This window comes from Staurois parvus, unplaced genomic scaffold (assembly GCF_062004578.1).
Source record: "Staurois parvus isolate SC_StPar_1 unplaced genomic scaffold, SC_StPar_1.0 ptg000475l, whole genome shotgun sequence".
NCBI lineage: Eukaryota > Metazoa > Chordata > Amphibia > Anura > Ranidae > Staurois > Staurois parvus.
In genome coordinates this window covers 744,322-768,024 of record NW_028318271.1, presented here as the reverse complement: position 1 = coordinate 768,024, position 23,703 = coordinate 744,322, and the positions used below count along the sequence as shown (strand labels likewise).

Sequence of the window (23,703 nt, the reverse complement as noted above, 5' to 3'; positions counted from 1 at the left end):
AGAGAGGCGGGTTGATGACATTTATTTATTTCAGGTACTTATATAGCGCCATCAATTTACATATATATTGTACATTCACATCAGTCCCTAACCCTCAAGGTGCGTACAATCTAAGGTCCCTAACTTGCATTCATACATACACATACTATGGCCAATTTAGACAGGAGCCAATTCACCTACCAGCATGTCTTTGGAGTGTAGGAGGAAACCAGAGTACCCGGAGGAAACCCACACAGGCACAGGGAGAACATGCAAACTCCAGGCAGGTGGTGCCGTGGCTGAGATTCAAACCAACGACCCTACTACTGCCAGGCGGAAGTGCTAACCATTTAGCCACTGTGCTGCCCGCTCTTCTGTTATCGCTATAATACTCACTTTAATAAAAAAAACGATGACATAACGATCTCCATCTCAGCCAGTCAGAGGAAACTTTGTATTTATTCAGAAAATTGAAAGCTCCCTGTGTAGAACTGAGCAAAGCTAAGCCTAACTCAAATTTGTTCCAGGTGTGGGACTGTATGTAGCTGAGGCTACACACAGTCCATACAGCTCTGAAAGCCTCTTCATGTCTTAGCCCTGGTTCACACTGATGCATTTTCTAATGTGATTCAGATCACATTAAACTGTATGACAAGTGAAATAACATGAGTTTGCATGGAGCCCATTCACATACATGCAGTGCAGCTGCAATCTGATTTTGAAGGGTCCTGTTCAAGTTTGGCGCATTGCAGTCCGATTCTGAGGTCCATAGACATCAATGGAAATGCTTTCAGATCACTTATCTGAACTCAAGCCCGTTTTTTTCCCCTCTAGTCTTTGCTCTCCTCACACAGCATAGAAAACGCAGTGTATTCAAAATGCGTCCAAATCACATCCAAATTACATCAGAACTGCTTTGGAACTACATAAATTCACACTGAAACGTCTCCTTGAAATTGCACTGAAAAACAGATCGAAATTGCACTGCATCAGTGTAATTCTAGGCTTAGTGAAGTAAACAGTTCGTCTGGATCAGCTTTGTCCATGTGAACTATTTAAAGTGATTTTAAACCTTTTTTTATCTTGTTTAATACCAAACATGTTATACTTATCTGCTCTTTGCAATGGTTTTGCACAAAGCAGCCCAGATCCCCTTCTTTTAGTGGCCCTTTGAAGATAGAGTGAGCTGAGAGAGCCACTGCTCTCATGCGTAGCACCGGATCGAGATCGGGCAGGACTTGCACACTAAAGGTTTTATACTTTAATGCATAAAAGTTAAAAACCTTAAGCCTTTAGAACCACTTTAAACTTAACTAAAAGCTGAGGATCAGTATTAACCTATGGACAAAAATGTGGATTTTATTTTTTTTTTATTTTAAAAGCTTATAGTAATCTTTTTAGGATGAATTAATGTATTTTTCTTTTCTTTTCTTTTTTTTATGGTTTGCCTTTCACTTTTAACAGCTGCAGCCTGTCAACTGCTTCTGCCAAAGTGCCTCTTTTTTGTGAGAGGCACAGTAACAATTCATTTGGCTGGCTCTGGCTTCAATATAACTTACAACTTTATGTTGTTACTATAAAATCATAGTGATTGCATGATTAGGAACCAAAATTATTGTTTTTTTTACTGCTGTATCTGAAAGAACGATTATTGTTAGACTAAGTAATATTGTTATTTATGCATCACCTAGGTTTCCAACCACATATGGTGAGAGGATCCATGTATGTTATCTGCTATGGAGGAAACAAACTGTTGTTTTCTTAGCAGTTATTAAGTTCTTGTTTGGATCCTGGAGGCCGGAGGGGCTGTAGATGTTTTGGTAGGATAAAGCCTCCAGGTCCATATCTAACCTGTTTGCCAGACCATGCTAATTAGTTTCAGCCATCCATGGGCCTTTTTGTATCTGAGTTTACTGATGCTAGAGGCTCTCTTTCATTTTCTTTGATGTTAGAGCCTGCTGCTGGGTTGACTGCTGACTACACTAAAAAAGTACTCTGCCAAGCTTGGCTCAGGCAGTATGGGAGTACTCTGTACACACGGTGATGCTAAAGACATTCCTACTGGGGTGCTCACAGTAGAATACCTAGTGGAACTGTAAAACATGTCATGGGTTTGGTTAGGAACTACTACAGTTACACAGTGTAATAATGGGATCTGATTTTTTGCTGTTTTGGAACTGTGGGGGAAACAATAGGTCGCCAGTTCTGAAAGTGCATCTGAAGTAAATAAGATTAATATTTTGGTTGAACGTAAGAGGGAATTTTGATTATCCTACTTCAAAGGTATGTGAAAATGTCCCTCTAGCAGTTATGGTTGGGGAGTCAGATCAACAGGCATCAGTATCGGATTTAACAGATATACTTGTGGCCAGGGGAAAATTCTGGAACCACACAATTAATGGGTCAGAATTTGGCAAGTGCATGGAAAAAATGGAAATGTTATTCTGGGTATCCTATGAACCAGAGGTTGGTCATGTATATCCATATTTTGCAGTATATACCTTAACTTAATATATTTGGCAAAGAAATAATGGGAGCAAGTAATCTCACATGAAGATGATGTTGGATATGGCCCATTCTCGTATGTTGGGTGGTTATTTGGGGTAGAAAAACAAAAGTGTGGATTGAGCAGTGTTTTTTTGTCCCACAATTTACAAAACCTTTTAGCAGTATTGTAAATATTGCCCTGTGTGTCAAATTAATGCATCCCAACCACATTTTCGAAATCCCCTGGTACCTTTGCCTATAACTGAGGTCCCTTTTGAAAGATTTGGTATGAATCTGGTCTGGCCATTGCCAAAGCCTGCCAGTAGGCATTAGCCACTAAGAGAAGGCAAGGTCAGGGAGGCACAGAAAAGATGGCTTCTTGTTTGACAGTTGGTAGCACTATTTTACTTTTTTAGACTGCATTTTACTTTTGAATGTGTAAAATGGCTTACAGGTTCACTTTAAGTATGTAAATTGTTGCTTTTTGTTTTAGTAATATTCCAGCAAACTCTGGATGGGTCATAGACAGCTTTCCAGCTACTTTGAGTCAGGCAAAACTGGTAGAGAAAGCTCTCACAGGATGCGACCCAGACAAAATGGAAACAAGAAACAAGAAGAAGACGTCAACTCTAGTGAAAGATCCAAATGCCCCACAGGATCCTCCAGCACCTCCTCCAGCATTAGACTTTGTTGCCTTAATAGAGATTTCAGATAATGTAGTATTAGAGCGTGCTGCAGCATTATATGGTAAGATGGCTGGTAAGAATAAAAATAAGATTGGGCACAATGGGCAGATGTCTAACCAAAACTGATAGGTGGTAAAATCTCTACCTGAGGTCTTTAATGTATCTGTGGTGCAGGGGTCCCATGCAATTTTACTGTATATCTAAAACCAAGAAAAATATATATATATATATTGCAACTAATCTATCCTTAAATGTGGTGGCTGCATTCATTTATTGCAGGCTTTTTTGCTAATTTTCCTTGGTGATCCGGCCAATAATACATTTCCTAACTCACTAAACTGTATTGTATCAACTCTGCCATCCTAGGAAAGGAACTGTGTTTGAACTAAAAAAACAACCGCCTCTCCTCATCTCTATGTAGCGATACTCCCTGTAGAAGCCAGCTGTATTTAAACGTCCCTTAGATATTTTCCTGAAATTGCCCCACAGCCAGGCACACAGTCACTCCATTGGCTCAATGAACAGTCTAGTGCACGGGTGTCAAACTGGCGGCCCTACAGCTGTCGTCAAGCTACAAGTCCCAAGAGGCATTGCAAGATTGACAGATACAAGCATGACTCCCAAAGGCTGAGGCATGATGGGACTTGTAGTTTTGCAACAGCTGGAGGGCCGCCAGTTTGATACCCCTGGTCTAGGGGTATGCTTTTCTGATGTTCTAAAGAAGAACTTGAACTTGGATAGAGGTAGGGTAACTGTGGGATACTCCAGTAACCTATAGTGGCAGTTTTGAGAACAGTAAGCTTCCCTCTTTAGAACTGTGAGCAAAGTCCTTGTAAAAGTAGACTGACTGAGCTTTGTAGTAGTAACTTGAGGATATATAGATCTTCCACTCGGGCAAAGTCCTATTACTAAGAATTAAATACTGAGCTCTTCAGAACATCAGAAACTATGTCTCCTTTACACACAGCTGACTTTTTAGCACTAGAGGGGTGCAACCGTGGACAGTCTATAGGATCTTTCTCGCCAGTCTGTACTCACATATTTCTTCAGATGTTGGTTGCCTCCTGCCAGTATCTTCCAGACACCTTCTCCCAGTGACATCAGACTAGATCCTCCGATGAAAAGCCCCTCGGTCAGCTCCAGACACTTTTAGCAACTAGGCCCCTCAATCAGGCCAACTGAGGTGTCAGCAAACCGCAATCACATGTCAAAATTGCCTAGGAGGCAATCAGCCCCCCCTAGGCTGTGATCTCCTCCTTAGGAACAAGACAACTCTGTTCCAGGTTTCAGACTATTTGTACACCTTCCCAGCAACCATCTGTGCAGTCTCCCACAGGGATTGGCTGACACAATATACAATGTGTATAGAAAATAAACACCCCCTTTAAAATAATCACAATTTGTTGCTTTGCAGCATGAAATAAAAACAGATTCAGTTTTTGTTTTAACCAGCTGTATTTGCTGCAACTTATAGCATCCAAGTGAAAGATACAACAACATGTCAGACAGGCACAAGTCAGGAGATGGATACCAAAAAATTTCAAAGGCTTTATCAATGCCTAGAAGCACAGTGAAGTCTATTATCAGGAAGTGGAAGGTATTTAAAACAACATAGACCCTCCTTGGATGAGAACGTCACTCCAAACTGGATTAAAGAGCCAGCAGAAAACTGATTAGAGAGGCTACCAAGAGGCCTACAGCAACACAGAAGCAGCAATTTATAGCAAAAAGTGGTCATTGTGTGACAACAATATCACAAATCCTCAAAAATGTGGCTTGTATGGGAGGTTTACAAGAAAAAAAGCACTCCTCAAGAAAGGCCACATACAGTCACGACTAAGCTTTGCCAAAACGCACCTTGAAGATTTTGAGGCCAAATGGAAAAATGTGTTCTGGTCAGATGAGACTGAAATTGAATGATTTGGCCTCAACACTATACGGTATGTCTGGCGGAAATCCAATACAGCTCACCATCCAAATAACACCATTCCTACAGTAAAGCATGGAAATGATAATATCCGGTTATGGGGGGTTTCTCTGCAGCAGGGACCAGAGCACTTGTCAAGATAGAAGGAAAATGGATGGGGCAAAACACCATCAAATTCTTGAAGAATTTTGTCAATGGGAAGAAGGTTTACTTTCCAACATGACAGTGACCCAAAGCACAGAGCAAAAATGGCAATGCAGTGGTTGAAGGAGAAAAAGGTGAATGTACTTGCATGGCCAAGTTAGAGCCCAGATTTAAACCCCGTTAAAAATTCTGTGTAATGACTTGAAAACTGCAGTCCACAAACGGTCATTATCAAATTTAAATGAACTTGAGCAGTTCTGCAAAGAAGAGTGGGCAAATATTGCAGTCTTGATGTGCGAAGTCAGTAGAGACAGATCCCAACAGACTAAAAGCTGTAATGAAAGCAAAAGGTGGTCCAGTGCCTTTTTTTGTACTTTTTTTTTCTGACATGCTGGTGTTATATCTTTCACTTGGATGTTATACGTTGCACTGAGTAAATATAGCTTGCTAAAACAAAATGGTATCTGTCTTCATTTCTGGCAACAAAATGATTATTTTAAAGGAGGGGGGGGTTATTTTCTATACCCGCTGTGAATATTCATGCTGCCTATTTGCCTTACTCCACACCTATGTTCCAGAATCACCCAGAGGATTCTGAATTGCAGGGAGAACAATTAAACCTGCAGCCTGTGAATTACAGAACAGACCTAAACAATCACATGCAACTGCACTGATTACAGTGAGACAAACTAAATTTACCGTCTTTGCACGCTTGTCAAAGTCTGATGTGCGGGTCAGTCTGTACAACTTCTGGGAATCCATGGACTAACATAGAATGCCTGCACAATGCTCCAGAAACATAAACAAATGGCTGTTGTTTGCTGTACAGGCCTCTGAGTCCATGTAAATGTGTCCTTAGCTTTTGTTTTATGAAGACCAATATGTAGAAACACTCCATAGACTCCATAGATTTTCCAAGCTAATACATGCATACAAAAGGAGACCATGAGCAGAGATGAGATTGAAGAGGGTTATTGAAGAAAGCATATAACAGTAATTAATAGTACCGTAATGGGTTTTGTGCTTTGGCGCTTGGTCACAAGGGCTTAAGACTTTTCTCTGTACCGCTTTTGATTCCAATTTTGCACTTTCTTCAGTAAACCTCCAGGTTCTCATCCCACTCATGAACTCAATTTATATGGATGTATCTCTGTCCTGGTAACCAGCAAGGCAATACCATGGGATGAACTTCATGATCTCTCTTCTCTGGTTTGCAAACTGCTTATAATTCTGTGGATACTTGTCTAGGGAGCCAGTGTTATGGTCACCAGTCTTGAGTAGATTCTACGTAGGACTGAAAAAAGAGCAAAACTGTATGAGGTTCTAACAGACTGTTTTTGTATATTGCGGAAGAAAGAGAATTTGTGAGTTCCAGCTTGCCCTTCCACAAATATTTTTGTAGCTTTCTGGAGAGCTTGTGATTGATTTATCTTCTTTCTTAGTATTTTTTAATTTAGATTTGATAACATCTCCACAGGTCAAAGAGATGACCCACGCAATGCAGAAGGTTCTAAAGGGGATGACCATGATCAGAAACTGGATCAGATCCAGCACAGGTAAGAAGACACTCCCCCCCCCCCCCCCCCCCCCCGTAGTCAGACTTATGTGCCTCCATATGGCAGTAAAGAACAATAAAGCGTACACCTTTGAAGATGGGGAAGGTTAACCTTTTGCCATCCATGTACCATATATGTACGGCAGCAAAAGATCGGCTTCAAAATGGTTGTAAACCTCAGACATGAAATATGAAACAAAGCATAAACCTCTACAGAGTGTACTTGTCTTAGTCCAAAGCACTGTGTCATTTCTTTCTGTGCTATGTGCACGAGTCACTTCTGACAAGTTTTTCTGACACCAAGAGAAAAATGGTAACGGGAGAGCACAGCTTGTGATTGACAGCCTCATCTCTGTTCCTGTGAGCTGTGTGGAAGGGGTGTGTCTCTTCCCTCCAAACAGATATCCCCTCACTGAGCTCTGCAGTGGGTAATTTCAGCTCTTTGCCCCCCTTTTTTCTGACAGTTCAGACAAACTTTATAAATTCTGTAATTTGAGTGGATGTAGAGAAAAGAAGACTGCAGATAAACAGGGACAACGTATGTAGGAGGATTTGTTTCATCTCTGTGTATCACCTGAGGCTACTCACTTCACTGGGTATATGCAGGGGTTTACAACCACTTTAATGCCCACACACCGCATATATACATCACTGGGCAGCCAATGTTTCAGTGTTCAGAGCGAGCTTCTGGCACAGAGGCCCAGCTGACAAAGACAACTGTTGGTCCCCATTAACAATCAATAGCTGGCAGGAGTGGCTCCCAATCATGTGACAGCCAATCACAGTGGTCACATGGTCACTGATCCTTCCCATCCCCCGGGAACGCAGACTCTATGGAAAGGACACTCAAGCTGGGCCTGAAAGCATTTAGGCTAGGTTCACATCTCCTCGTTCCTGCGGGACGCGTTTTGCACAGGCACGAGAACCCATTCATTTGAATTGACTCCCGTGCCCAGGGACACGCAGGGAAGAAGTCCCTGCACTTCTTCGGAAAACGTAGCCTGCATGGGAACCTCAGTTCTCAGTACAGCTACAATTTCCAGTGCGGGCGGCGTGCCATTAGAATTAATGGCACCCACCCGCGGGTCCACATTCCTCTGTGCGCAGATCTTTTTTTCTGCAGATCCTCAGAGGCATCACCCTCACAGATGTGAACCCGGGGTAAGATGATGCACAAGTGTACAACCCTTCTCTAAAGTAAAAGTGCAATGCTAACAGCAGGTACAGTCAGGTCCATAAATATTGGGACATCGACACAATTCTAACACTTTTGGCTCTATACACCACCACAATGGATTTGAAATGAAACGAACAAGATGTGCTTTAACTGCAGACTGTCAGCTTTAATTTGAGGGTATTTACATCCAAATCAGGTGAACGGTGTAGGAATTACAACGGTTTGCATATGTGCCTCCCACTTGTTAAGGGACCAAGAGTAATGGGACAGAATAATAATCATAAATCAAACTTTCACTTTTTAATACTTGGTTGCAAATCCTTTGCAGTCAATTACAGCCTGAAGTCTGGAACGCATAGACATCACCAGACGCTGGGTTTCATCCCTGGTGATGCTCTGCCAGGCCTCTACTGCAAATGTCTTCAGTTCCTGCTTGTTCTTGGGCATTTTCCCTTCAGTTTTGTCTTCAGCAAGTGAAATGCATGCTCAATCCGATTCAGGTCAGGTGATTGACTTGGCCATTGCATAACATTCCACTTCTTTCCCTTAAAAAACTCTTTGGTTGCTTTTGCAGTATGCTTTGGGTCATTGTCCATCTGCACTGTGAAGCGGCGTCCAATGAGTTCTGAAGCATTTGGCTGAATATGAGCAGATAATATTGCCTGAAACACTTCAGAATTCATCCTGCTGCTTTTGTCAGCAGTCACATCATCAATAAATACAAGAGAACCAGTTCCATTGGCAGCCATACATGCCCACGCCATGACACTACCACCACCATGCTGATGAGGTGGTATGCTTAGGATCATGAGCAGTTCCTTTCCTTCTCCATACTCTTCTCTTCCCATCACTCTGGTACAAGTTGATCTTGGACTCATCTGTCCATAGGATGTTGTTCCAGAACTGTGAAGGCTTTTTTAGATGTCCTTTGGCAAACTCTAATCTGGCCTTCCTGCTTTTGAGGCTCACCAATGGTTTACATCTTGTGATGAACCCTCTGCATTCACTCTGTTGAAGTCTTCTCTTGATTGTTGACTTTGACACACATACACCTACCTCCTGGAGAGTGTTCTTGATCTGGCCAACTGTTGTGAAGGGTGTTTTCTTCACCAGGGAAAGAATTCTTTGGTCATCCACCACAGTTGTTTTCCGTGGTCTTCCAGGTCTTTTGGTGTTGCTGAGCTCAACGGTGCGTTCCTTCTTTTTAAGAATGTTCCAAACAGTTGTTTTGGCCACACCTAATGTTTTTGCTATCTCTCTGATGGGTTTGTTTTGTTTTTTCAGCCTAATGATGGCTTGCTTCACTGATAGTGACAGCTCTTTGGATCTCATCTTGAGAGTTCACAGCAACAGATTCCAAATGCAAATAGCACACTTGAAATGAACTCTGGACCTTTTATCTGCTCATTGTAATTGGGATAATGAGGGAATAACACACACCTGGCCATGGAACAGCTCAGAAGCCAATTGTCCCATTACTTTTGGTCCCTTAACAAGTGGGAGGCACATATGCAAGCTGTTGTAATTCCTACACCGTTTACCTGATTTGGATGTAAATACCCTCAAATTAAAGCTGACAGTCTGCAGTTAAAGCACATCTTGTTGGTTTCATTTCCAATCCATTGTGGTGGTGTATAGAGCCAAAAATGTTAGAATTGCGTCGATGTCCCAATATTTATGGACCTGACTGTAGCTGAGAGTATGTTATAGAGTATGTTATATACCCTCTGCTGTAGATACTCTCCCACACCTCCAAACATTTTTTCTTTTTGGTGAAGGCAGGGGGGTATTGGAAGGGTGCTCAGTTTTCTGCCCCATATGTTTATAGTTCATCCAGGCAGAGAGCACATTACAGCTTAGTTATGCTCCAGTGCAAATGGAATATATAAAAAATAAAAAACTGCCCACAGTGGCGCCTACAGCCTCATTTTTGGATTCTGCTTTCTATCCTGAATCCAATTATTTTCTTTATTGTCCATTGGCACTAGGGTTGTTCGTCCAAATCCCAAACACGACACTATCTGCACGTTTGCATGTTCTCCCTGTGCCTGTGTTGGTTTCCTCTAGGTACTCTGGTTTCCCCACACAGTCCAAAGACATGCTGGTAGGTTAATTGGCTCTTGTGTAAATTGGCCCTAGTATGTGTATGTATGAATGTGAGTTAGGGACCTTAGATTGTAAGCTCCTTGAGGGCAGGGGTTGATGTTATTATTATTATTATTATACAGTATTTATAAAGCGCCAATAGTTCGCTCAGCGCTGTACATTACAAAGGGGGACAGAACATGTGACAGAACAATACCAAAACAATGCAAAACATGAGGGGATTGAGGGCCCTGCTCTTTCGAGCTTACAATCTAGGAGGATGATGTGAATGTACAATATATATGTAAAGTGATGCGTAAATTGATGGTGCTATATATGTACCTGTAATAAATAAATACAACTGAGGGACACAGGACTTCTTAGAATTTTTAGACTTCCCTCTATGGTCTCCAAGAAAAAAAATTTCTGGTAAGTACAATAATCCAAACAAATTCTGTCAAGGGTCCTGTTGTTCATGTGTCTGCTACCCATTTTGCACTTGTGTTACCCCTCTACCTGAATGGCACCTGCCCTGACCTTTTTTGTGGTATATGTTGTTGACTTAGGCCCCTTTCACACGAAGGGTCCAATCAGGTCTGCCTGTCAGTTTTTCAGGTGGACCTGATCGGACTCTGCATTCACTCCTATGGACCAGTGAGTGTAAGCAGATTTGTGCCTACCTCCAATCCAATAAAAAAAATGGAAGGGGATTTGTCCCCCCCCACCTGGGATCAGATCGGTGGGCAGTTGGGTGTGAACGGACAGTCCATAGAGCAGGGTGGGCTTGGTCCATGTCATCTGCCCACTCTGCTCTGATCAGAAGGGGATCAGCAGTTAGATCCTCTGCTGATCTAATTGGAGTCTGCCCCATGTGAAAGGAGCCTTACAATTCTGTAGTTCCTCTTCTCTGGTCTATCACCTCTCCAATGTTTGCTGATAAAGCAAACCTGAGCTTTTCAATCTGGGAGTGTCTTGAAGTGAAACCCAAACCTCCTTGTTGAATTTCAAGTAAAAAACCAGGCACTTCACTGCTCAGGTTCCCACACCTACCACTGTTGATATCTGTAAAACTCTGTGACTGTTGTTTAGATCCCAGAAATGCTCTGGTCCCCCAGCCCATAGCAGGCAGTTCTTAGCTGTCAATGGTAAGGACATTTACTTGGTTATTTTAAAAAGATTGAAAAGCCCAGCTTTTGGTTGACTACACCATAGGGCCCATTCACACCAGATAGAAAAGTAAAACATAGAAACATAGAAAAGTGATGGCAGAAAAAGACCCAGTGGTCCATCGAGTCCTCCCGTTTTTTTTTTGTTTTGTTTTGTTTTTGTTTTTTTGTTTGTGTGTTTTTTTTGGTGTACTGAAACAGAAAAAGAGCAGTGCATGCACTACTTTTTTTCAGTTCGTTTGCATAAAAAAAATAAATAAAAAGAAGAAACGGCGCAGTACAGAGCGGTGATACCCGTCAGACCGCACCGCCCACCAGCCTCTGCATTTTAAAGCGGTGGCTGGTGTGAATGGACCCCTACTGTTTTGTACATAATCCATTTTAATATGTTTCTATATTTTGCCCTACATAATAATACATACAGGTGTGCCATAGGGAGATGATTACAGTTATGTCTTTTTGTGGCAGCAAACTGAAATATTGTTATTAATTTTTTAGAATTACAGGATTCCTTGACAACTGGCAGAAACTGGAGGCATGGTTTTCACTGCAGAATATCTTAGTCAAAGTAGATGGAGAAGTGGAGGAGGACACTTTATACCAGACCATGGAGAATGTGTTTTTAACGGCTCTCTACAATAAGCAGAATAAAGGTACAATGTTTAAAGCTGAACTCCAGCATTACCTTCAGTCTTGCACCATTATATAGGCTCCTCTCATGTACTAAAACTGTTTACTCTTTCATGAAAACAGTATTTTCTCAGAGTGTACAGTCAGATACAGCTCACCTCATTTCCTAGCTGAGGGACATCTAGCATCACCTAGAGCTTTCCTCCACAATCTTTCTGTCCCTGGCCTGCCACTTTTTTTTCATGTGTTCAGTTTTTGTTCTTTCAATCATGGATACTTAACCTCACATTACATGCAAATTCAGCCTGCCTAGTATATCCACTCCTCCAGACTGGTATCTATCCATCAAGGTGTTTTCATTTTTGCATGACTACTCCTCCTGCTTGCACCAGGAATAAGGACTCTTGATAGGGGCACTAAGGCAGGGTGCTGTGATTTTTTTTTTTTTTAGGAAACTATGTACAAACATCCTGCCAGTCCCTTCCATCAATTTTGATCTGCATGCAGTGCATAGAGAAGCACAGAGACCTAGTGATGCCATGGGTATTTAATGAAATTGGGAAGGTTATATTTACAATTTTCTTTAGCATACTGATGAGGGGGAAAGGAAGAGCCTGATAAGGTAAGTTCCACTTTAAGTACTGGTTCCCCGCTCGCGTGAGAAATTGGCACCTTTGGTGAGTGGGTACCTGATTTTGACAGGTGCCTGCTCCCACTTCCACTGTTATCACCTAGGCAATTGGAAGTTGTCCTCCACCCCTCCCTCTTTGTAGTCTTCTTGGACCTGTCACGTGTTACAGAAGATTACGGGACCATTCAAAAGGCGCAATGCTACTCGTGCATGCACAGTGGACACCTGGCTGTAAAGCCACAAGCATTCACAGCCAGGTGCCCACACTTAAGATGCTGGTGCCGGGGAGGGAGCATGGCTGGTGAAACCGGCTGCAGTGAGTACACCACTGCATCCTGGGACAGGTGAGTGGCTGTTTTTTAAAAGTTAGCAGCTACAGTTTTCTTTATCGTACATCACGGGACACAGAGCAGGCTGTTCATGACTATTGTGGGTTATAGGCCACCTATAGGTGAATGGACATTGGCCGACCAATCAGAGAGGAGGTCCTCCTCTATATAATCCCTCCTATACAGGAAATACCTCTGTTTTTTCACCAATGTCAGTAAGGTGGATGGTCACTGAAAGTGTTACTGTGCTCTTGGAGCATACCTGAAAGACCAGAATGGTTCCAGTAGAGAATCATGGACTTTAATCCATTTAACAGGCTATGAGCTAAAATGGATGGTTCCCTAGCCTCGCTGGATAAGGAGAAGAATTCTTGAGGTTTTGCCTTTCTGGCGCTGGACTTCACGCAGATGGAACCCCATGCAGTTTTAAATCTGACCAAGGCACTTTCAGCGGGGTGCTATATGGGTTCTGCAGGCTATTCAGTAGGGGCACGCAAGTACTACCCTGTGGGGGAAGCATGGACCAGTCATTCAGGAGCCACCCTAGGTAGCTCATACGGCAGCATTTACATTGACTGTTTTTATTTCAGCACTCTGCTTGCATAGCCATATCATTGTGATCTGTGTTACTAGTGCACAGGTTTGCGCTATCTGAAGTGATGTCTTCCAGAAAGTGGAGCGGGCGAGGTGCAGCAGGAAAGGACACTAATGTATCACCGCCAGGTCCTGAGGAACCTAGCTTAAGGTCCATTGTGATATCCTCTCCTAACAGGCCAGACATGACTGGGCAGTCTGAGCCGCTGCGTCTATCTGGCCTTGTAGCTTCTACTGGGGCTTCTGCCTCAGCATATGTAACCAAAGATGATCTTGCTTCAGCCTTAGCTGAAGTTTAGAAGATAAGATCGCTGGGATGATTGCATCAGTTTCTCAGCGGACTAAGAAGCAGGGTAGATCCCCATTACTAGAACCACCAATCCTGGAGCAGGAATGGGTGGAGCATGAGGATGAGGAAGGTCAGGCAGTAGAATTTTTGTTTCAGGAGTCACAGCCTGAGGAGATGCAGGAGCTCTCTGCCTCCCAGTCTCAAAGATTTTAGACCTCACTGATCTGGTACAGTCTGGATTCAGGCTACCTCTGATAGAAACCTCTGAGGTTATTTATTCTTCCCTGGGCTCTTTGAAGCCTTCATAGAGTACTCAGGCCTTTCCAGTGCATCCTCTTCTGAAGCAAATTATGTATATTGACTGGGACCACCCAGACAGGGTTTTTGTTCCACCAAAGAGGTTTTCTATTTTGTACCCCATGGAACAAAAGTTCAAGAAATGGGGGTTGCCATTAGTGGATGCAGCTGTTTCATCCCTGAATAAATCTTTAACATGTCCTGTAGATAATGTACAGGTTTTCAAGGACCCAGAAGATAAAAAAGCTGGAATCTCTTCTTAAGGCCTCCTTCTCCCTAGCAGGTTCTGCTTCACAGCCAGCTGTGGTAGCTATTAGCTTGCTCTTAAGGATTTAATTCAACAAATTTCTTACATGGCCCTCTGATCAGTGCACATGCACAGGGTTTTGTGGCTGAAGAATTAGTCAGCAGAACTACCATGCAAAAATTGTTGACAGATTTTCCCTTTCATGGGAAATGGCTGTGTGGGGAAGATTTGGACAAATATATCCAAAAGATTTAAGGGGGGAAAATTGGCAGGCGGATTATCTCAGGGGAATGGGTTTTGCATCCCGATGTTTTCAAGGAAATCTGCCAGCGATGTTGTTACCTGGATGTGGATCTATTGGCATCCAGGTTTAACAACAAGATCGGACCCTTGCATGGCAGGGGTAGACGCCTTAGTGATTCCTTGGAACCAGTTGTCACTGATTTATGCCTTTCCTCCGATCCAGCTGCTGCCGTGTCTCTTACGCAGGATTCGGAAGGAGTCTGATTGCTCCGGCCTGGCCCAAGAGGGCCTGGTACGTGGACATAGTGAAGATGGCAGTAGACGGGCCGTGGGCCCTGCCATATCAGCCAGACCTGTTGTCTCAAGGTCCTATATTGCACCCTGCTTTACGGTCACTAAATTTAATGGTGTGGCTATTGAAACCCAGAATGATAAGGGAGTGTCGGATTCTATCATCTCCATTATGTTGGGTGCTAGAAAGGAAGTTTCTAGGAACATTTATTACAGAACCTGGAAGGCTTACATTGCCTGGTGTGAGGTTCACAAATGGCACCCATGAAAGTATGTGATTGGCAGGATTCTGTTATTTCTTCAAACAGGGTTGCAGAACAATTTGGATGCCGGTACAATTAAGAGCCAAGTTTCAGCATTAGCTATTTTTTTCCAGAGGCCCATTGCATCTCACTCTTTGGTCCACACTTTTTTACAATGATTGATGCATATGGCTTCTAGCGTCAGGTTGCCTTTGTCTCCTTGTGACCTGAACTTGGTTTTGGAGGTTTTGCAAAAGCCACCATTTGAACTTATTAGAGACATTCCACTGATCATATTGACTCGTAAGGTGTTGTTTCTAGTGGCAATCACTTCTGCGAGAAGGGTTTCGGAGCTGGCCGCTCTATCTTGCAGAGAACCATTTCTGGTTTTGCATCATGATAGGGTAGTGTTGCGACCTCATCCTTGCTTTTTACCAAAGGTGGTTTCTGGTTTTCATCTCAATCAGGACATAGTTCTCCATTCATTCTATCCTAGGCCTCAGTCAGCAAGAGAAAGATCTCTCCATACCTTGTATGTGGTTCATGCTGTAAGGGTCTTCTCAAAGGCGACAGCACAGGTCAGGAGGTCAGATGCTCTATTTGTGCTGCCAAAGGGCCCTAGGAAAGGGCAGGTGGCATCCAAGGTGATTATTTCTCATTGGATCCGCCAATTGATCATGCAAGCCTATAATTTAAACGGAAAAGTCCCACACTTTCTGGTGAAGGCACACTTCACCAGGATTGTGAGGGCATCTTGGGCAATCCACCATCAGGCGTCCGTGGCTCAGGTTTGCAAGGCCACTACATGGTGTTTGGTTTAAACATTCACAAGATTCTACCAGGTGGATGTCAGAGCCACAGAGGATTCTGCCTTTAGCTGCAGTGTTTTATAGATGGCTGAGTAGTCCCTGAGGGATTATTGATGGTGGCTATCATGGTGTCACCTCCCCGCAAATTTCTTATTGCTTTGGGACATCTCAAATAATCATGAATATCCTGCTCTGTGTCCCATAATGTACGATAAAGAAATTTGGATTTTTTTCTACATACTTTCCTGTAAAATCCATTTCTTGGAGTACATCATGAGACACAGAAGTCCTGTGCACTGCAAGATTAGAATTTACGGTGAGCATATTCCTGTTTCGATTACTTTTATTAGGTTTTTAAGCTGAATACAGTTACAGATAACATTACATATAAAAATATGTGCATCTGGGTGACACAAGGATAATGTTATTAGGTAATAGCCAAAACCTTGGCACAAAACGTGGTCAATGAGTGAGTATAATTCCAGTGAGTACATAATTCCTATTTTACTCCCAGCTTCTCCGCTTGTTGCCCATGTGTTATAATACCTTTGATAACATTTGCTGAAAGTCACATTAACGTTATGAATTGACAACTGTCAACTGTCAATCACATAAACCAATGTCATGTATAACTATATTGTACGTTTACCTAGCCCATGGCCCATATGGCACCTGTAGCAGTGTTGCAGTTTAGCGGATGTGCACCACAAATTCATGATTGGAACAGGCCCGTAGGCTCTCCTTTTAGGAGACCCACTGCACATGTCAGGGCATTTATTGTCTCCTCTCTTTAGCAATCTAATTCAATTTTATTTGTGTTATCCTGTTTTTATTTATTGCATGTGATCTACAGATAAAGAGGCTGAGAAGAAGGAAGAGATTCCGCCATTACCAGTCACACCACCAGCTCCCTCTCCACCTCCACCTCCCACTCCTCCTCCAGAGACTACCAAAGAACTACATCCTTCGTCTTCTGAAAAACAGAAATCTGCAAAAAAAGGAAAGGGAAGATCTAAGTCACCCAAAGGTCCTGTGATTTCTCTTAAATAATTGAAGATTTATCTCTGGAAATGTTTTTCCTTCCAAACCTTCCTTTTAAAATTAACAATTTCACATTACCACATCTGCTGCTGTCTTAACAAAGTTTCAAGCTCAGCATAGTGGTTTATTTTTCATGCAATATATCATAACTTACTGGGGTTGTGATATTTCCAGTAGAACATGGGATACTCCCTAAGAACTGTATTTCTTTACTTTCTAAAAGACTATTTTTGAATTTCCTATCCTTTCCATTCTTTCCTAAAATCCACCTATAGGTGCACCATCCATGCTTCTCTCTATACTTCTCTACATACTGATATTCTTCAGAAAATGACTGTTTAATGAAACTGCTTTACATTGCTAATATTACTTCTGTGTTCTCCTGTATAACCTCAGAGATCAAAAAATATCTTTCTTGTCTAATTTATTTTTACATCTATTTTCTGCTGCAGCTCTACTACAGAACTCTCTGCCATGGCAGACTTCCCCTTTCAAAGGAAAGGGGAGATCTAAGTCACCCAAAAGGTCATGTGACTTATTTATTTTATTTATTTATTTCAGGTACTTATATAACGCCATCAATTTACAACTTCTCTTAATTAATTGAAGATTTATCTCTGGAAATGTTTTTCTTTCCGACCTTCTTTTTAAAATTAACAACTTCACATTACCACGTCTGCTGCTGTCTTGTCAAAGTTTGAAGTTCAGCATAGTGGTTTATTTTTCATGCAATATATCATAACTTACTGGGGTTGTGATTTACCCAGTAGAACATGGGACACTTCCTAAGAACTGTATTTCTTTCCAAAAAGACTATTGGGGAATTTCCTATCCTTCTCATTCTTTCCTGAAATCCACCTACAGGTGCATCATCTATGCTCTTCTCTGTACTTCTCTACACACTGGGTCCTGATATTCTTCAGAAAATGACTGTATAATGAAACTGCTTTACATTGCTAATATTACTTCTGTGTTCTCCTGTATAGCCTGAGAGATCAAAAAATATCTTTTTCTTTTCTAATTTATTTTCACATCTATTTTCTGCTGCAGCTCTACTACAGAATTCTCTACCATGGCAGACTTATTTCCACTCTCCTAGTCAGTTTTTATAAGACTTTTGCATTTATAGAGGTCTTGTATCTACTAAAGTGGTTGTAAACCCAGTGAAGTGACTGGCCTCAGATGATACATAGAGATGGAACATATCCTACATAAGTTGTACCCCTTTATCTGCGGTGTTCTCTTCTCTACATCTGTTCAAAGTACTGAAGTTATAAAGCCTGGCTGAGAGTTCAGAAAAAGGGGGTGGAGAGCTGAAACTACTCTGCACAGCTCAGTGAGAAGAGCTCTGAGAGGTGATAGGAGGAAATCGACCCCCCCCCCCCACACACACACACACACACACACTTTACACAGCTCACAGGAACAGAGCTGAGGCTCTGAGGCTGGAGGTTCCTCCCTGTCATCATTTTTCTCTTGGTGTACAGGAATGAGGTAGCAGGCAGAAATGACACTTAGTGCTCTGGATTTCATGGCTGAGGATTACAACCACTTTAAATTATATTGCCTGTTGCCTTATACTAAAAACTTCTGCAAGTGATTTTTTGTACGGCTTTTATGTTTTTATTTATGATTATATGTTAACTTGAATATAGTGTATATATGTAGATAACCTGTCCTGTGACTTTAATTGGAAGTTAAAAATAACTGTTAGTAATTAAGTAAGAAATAGATAGATGAAATCATGTTAGGAGGCGTATACTGTGCTATATTTGCGAAAAATCGATAAAAACCTTTTAAACCCTATATAGGCAGGAATGGAAAAGAAGCTTCGCTCAAAGAAGATTGCACAGGATCAAGTCTTGGGAAGACAGGGGTGCAGCATTTTAGGCTTTTAGAAACGTTTATCTGATAAGGAAAATGAGCTTAAGGATCAGAAGTATTAATTTTGTTAATTGGACTAATTGCACTTTTGAAAGCAACAGTCGTTTGAGCGTACACATTGTCATGTCTTGTTCAGTGTTTACAACAGTTGGCAATGCTGTATTTAGTGATGTGCTCAGTTTTCTAAAAGCTGACTGATTTCCTACATTGTAAAATAAAATACCTTTCTGCACAATGTACTTTTGCTGGAACAGTGTAAATGGCTTTATTTGAGGTCATATTATGCACAAGAGAACCTGTAGCTTTGGAAAACGACAATAGGCTATGAAGTAAGCTGGCAGGGAAATGTAGAAATATTTTTTTCCATGGAAATCATCATACAGACATAATTTATCTCATACCAATGGTATTGCAGAGGAAGGGGGGGATGCTTTTTTAGTTAAGTGTCAACCATGTTTTACCTAAAATCCCTGCCTTTTTTAACATTAAACTCCTATATCTAAAGCCCAAAGTCTTTATGAGGTGTTAGCCAATAAAGAAGAGTGCTTGAACTGCATATAGCATGGTTTATTGATCTTTGTGGCTGAATACAGTGCTTGCACAAGGATTTAGAAGAAGTGCTACAGCATAGGGGGTATTGCAGAATATAAAATTTGTTTGGACCAAACCATTGAGAAAATAGTCTTCTTTCACTTATGAAGGCTCATTGGGGTTTTTTTGTTATACCTTAAAGTGATTGTAACCCTTTTTTTTTTTTAATAACAAACATGTCATACTTACCTGTTCTGTAATGGTTTTGCAAAGGACAGCCCCGATCCTCCTCCTCTCGGGACCCCTGATGGTGCTCCTGGCTCCTCCCCTCTGTTGAGTTCCCCCATAGCAAGCCACTTGCTATGGGGGCACTCATGCTGACTGTGTGTCGATTGACACACTAAGCACGGCTTGGCCCCATGTCCAGCTCCCTCTTCACTGGCTGTATTGGCAGGAGCTAATGTCTCTGAGCCATTGAGAAGGGAGTGAGCCACTGCTCACTGCTTTGTAGCTGCAACTGCTGCTCCAGGTGCCATGCCTGCAGCGTTCCATTTCTCTCTCATCTATGCACAGTAAGGAAGTAGTGAACAGCGCGACTGTTGCCAGTGTTGTTATGCAAACTATTTATGGAAAATGCAAATGGCGATCCCCACCGGTCTCAACTTCACCTCTCACACATCTCACCCGTTAAATAGACTTAAAGCGGAACTTCATTCTTTTAATCAACAGTGACTATTTTTAATCCCTATGATAAACCGGGCTTTTTTTCAGCTGGTACTTTGTGGAACTGAGTTCCACCACCTCAAGCTCAGGCCTTCTGCTCCCTGCTCACCACTATCACTTGTAAACACAGGAGTCTGACTTGTGTGTTTAGAAGTGATAGCTTTTCTCCCAATGGCTCCCACAGATCTGATCTCCTGAGCAGTTCCCACTGAGTGCAGGATGGAGACAAGGGTGATACCGGTGTCTGGGGTGCAGCGCAGATGCTGACACCCCAAATGGATGGAGCCACCTACAATGTGTGGGGAGATACAGAAACAAAAGTAAGATATGTGGAATATGGTGGTGGAGATTTTAAGGAGGGGGGGGGGGTAGGGGCAATGGAAGGGGGTTGTATGCAGAGGTCAGAGCTGAAGAGGGATGAAAGTGAGATATGGATGGGGGATGCAGAGGTAAGCAGCTGTGGAAGAGGGCTGAACTCTGCACTCTGTGTGTAACTACCCCCCAACTCTGCACTTGGTGCTTAATGCACACCCATTATTAGATGCGGTTTGGAGGGGGTGTTTGTGTGTGTGTGCGTGCGTGTGTGTGTTTGTGTGTGGTGGTGGGGAGAGGGGTTGGTTGGGGTGTTATAATTGAGTTTCTGCACTTATTTTCTGAGAAAAAAAGTCCTGATCATAAGTGATAAAGAGAACATGTTAATAACTCTCCACAATTCAAAGCCTTTCATTACCCAGAATTAAAAAGCTTTATTTTATTAATAATGAAGTGCAGTGACAGGGTTTGCTTGATAGAGAGTTAATGTATGTTTTAAGGGATTTTTTAAAAATGAAATCAACTGTATATGGTCCTATTAATATTAACGTGTTTTCTAAAAATGTTGTTTGCATTATATATAGCATATTCTCTCATGATGCAAAAAATGTAAATAGTTGTACATAGGCATGGATATGTTTGTGGTTTCAAGCAGAATTCAAGCCAAAGCTTATATCTGTAGTTTTGAGTAGATTGCTGAAGTGTTAGAATCTTATGAGTAGGGCCCGCTTCATTCTATTGTTTTTACTGTATTGTAACTACTGTCGCCCTTTATATTGTAAAGCACAGTGCAAAGTGTTGGAGCGATATACATCCTGTATAATAATAATAATAATCTGTCAGGATTTTATCTCTGTCTGTGGCCCCATTTCTGATATCCACCCTCCGTAAATTCCCTGATGACCGTAGTCCCTGGGACAAAAAGAGAGGTGAAATGTACAGTGTTACTGTTGTCACTGAAACAGAAGTAGAAAAGAGGTTTCCCAGTGTGAACCCTTGTTTCGGTGGCAACTGTCAAAAATGGGATTTCTTTCTTTACTTGCTGTTGTGTACCTGGTCAGTAAATGAGGGGACATTTCCCTAACACTGTCAATATACACCTGAAGAGATTTTTGCTATTTCAAACTCTATCCAACACTAGGGAAAACGTTTAGGTGAAGTTCTATATTAAACTCTTGGACAACACAGATAATAAATAACTATTTTATGATATTGCAAGATCTGACAATCTCTCGCTGATCTTATATGAATAATAATAATAATAATAAAAATAATAATAAATGTATTAATTAATGTATTTGTTCAATACATACTATGTGTGTAGTTTGTTTATGTATAGATAGATTTATGTAAGTCTCACAAGGCAGCTTCTGATTGCATCGTCTTTCCTTTATTGTTGCTTATATATTAATTTATCCATTCTTTTTTTTTCTGAGCTAAAGTTGTTGTAAGACTGTATTTTTGTAAAAATGCCAGTTGTGAGCTAATTTGTCTTGTTTATCCTCATAGATAGTTCACTAGATAAAAAAGAAAAGAAGGCAGATACACCTCGAGGAAAAGACTCGGCACCGAAATCACCAAAAGCAGGTAGAATACAATTTTTAAATTAAAGAACTGTCATTAATTCTTTTCCTAAAATACAAAAGGAGGAAGGGGAGAGACAGTGCAAAGACCATAGTGCAGTGTCACCATAAAACAATTTTTATTTAGTATCATTGGTACTACTCACAATGTTTGACCATCAAGGAGCATGGAAAGATACAGGGGCAGGGACCCGATGAATCTCTACTGATTGCCAAGACTGCAGGAATGGATAAGACAGATGAACAGTGTCCAGACAGCTGTTATGCAAACCGGCCAAGTATGGTGGCGGATGAGCTGCTTGATATGCTCAACCCCAATTGTTCTTGTCCCCCTGATGACGTCAGCAATGGATCATGCACTGTAGCAGGACACTTTTTAAGGAGCCTTCCTTATTCCTGCAGTCTTGGCATACATAGGTGATTCAGCAGCTCCTTGTCCCTATATCTTTTCATGCTCCTTGATGTTCACACATTGGAAGTAGTACCATCAATACCTAATAAAGATTGTTTTACGGTGACACTGCACTATGGTCTTTGCGTTGTGTCTCTCCTCCTTCCTCCTTTTGTGTTTTATGTACAGGTGGAGTTTCTCCTCCATGACAGGCAGCAGCATACCTATTGGCAGCAGTTGATCATGTTTAAGTTATGGACTACATGCTCTATAGTCGTACAGATTTTGTCTTTTTTATTCACTTATGTGAGTGGTTGTATTTACTGTATATCTAGCCATACACCTAGAGATACGTTGGACTCCTGTTTTCCCAGGCTATTGAATACTGGTGACAACACTACTTGGAGGCTAAGTGCTTCTTTGACATCAGGTATTGTGTACAATGAATTATTTTCTCACTATTCTGTTCTCTGTGGAACATCTTCGGCTGAGCAGCAATGGCAAGGAGGGAAAGGAGATTGACATGCCCCCCCCCCTTCATCTGTATTCCTCCTGCTGAAACTTGTATCAGGAAAGTACTCAGAGCTATTGTTATAAAACTCTTATCTCCTTCCTAGCTATGTTCTGGGCTTTTGGGGGATTCAAGAGCCCAGCCTAAGCTCATAGTTAGGGTTAGGAAGTACCTAGCATCACAGGACAAAGTACTACGTGCACTTTGTCCCACAGGGAACAGAACAGTGAAAACGCATTTAACGATAGTTCTTTTTTTGTAGTGACAATGTTTCTGTGTGTTATACGAAAGGCTCTCAGTAAGAGTTTCCAAATAACAAAATTCTATTGCATCTGCTTTAAAAAAAAGTCTTAAGGCAAGCTGAAAACTTTGTGTTTTGTGAGACCATGAGGATGACAATAGAAGTAAGATATACTTGTGCTCATATCCCAAGAGCTTCTACATGTAATATATGCACATAGAAGCTTTAGGGATTTGAGCACAGGTGTATCTTACTTCTGTTGCATTGTAGGTCAGTGGCCATACCTGGAGCTTGTAGCTCTCCTACGACTTGTGTCTATCTGCCATATATTGGCATTGTATCCACTGTAGCATTTGCGTGGTAAAAGGCCACTGTGATAGGCCTTTTACCTCATCACATGATCAGCTGTGTCCATAGGACACAGCGATCACGGAGATCACCAGGTGCGTGGAGGGCGCATTCTGGGAGGACGTCATATGACGCCCTCCCAGAACTAGACAACCACACTGTAGCTGTCACTTGGCTATAGCACAGTTGGCAAGTGGTTAAACATGTATTGCAACTAAAAATCCATGTATTTTATTGCAAGGTTTGTTAGAAAGGGTAAATATCAATGTGCAGAGGTTTCATCCAGAATTTTTAGTCATAAGGATGGCAATACATTAGATCATTTTAAGC

The 23,703-nt window shown here is 41.8% G+C and overlaps 1 protein-coding gene across 1 annotated transcript in view; it reads left to right on the top strand.

Annotated features, from left to right (window-relative positions):
* Window positions 1–23,703, top strand: part of SPEF2 (sperm flagellar and cilia associated 2) — a 176,670-nt gene that overhangs the window by 92,725 nt on the left and 60,242 nt on the right. Inside the window, exons 16-20 of the mRNA XM_089689433.1 lie at window positions 2,960–3,213; window positions 6,701–6,779; window positions 11,705–11,859; window positions 16,662–16,835; window positions 21,809–21,886. Coding sequence (XP_089545559.1) covers window positions 2,960–3,213; window positions 6,701–6,779; window positions 11,705–11,859; window positions 16,662–16,835; window positions 21,809–21,886 — 740 coding nt within the window. The remainder of the gene's footprint in view (window positions 1–2,959; window positions 3,214–6,700; window positions 6,780–11,704; window positions 11,860–16,661; window positions 16,836–21,808; window positions 21,887–23,703) is intronic.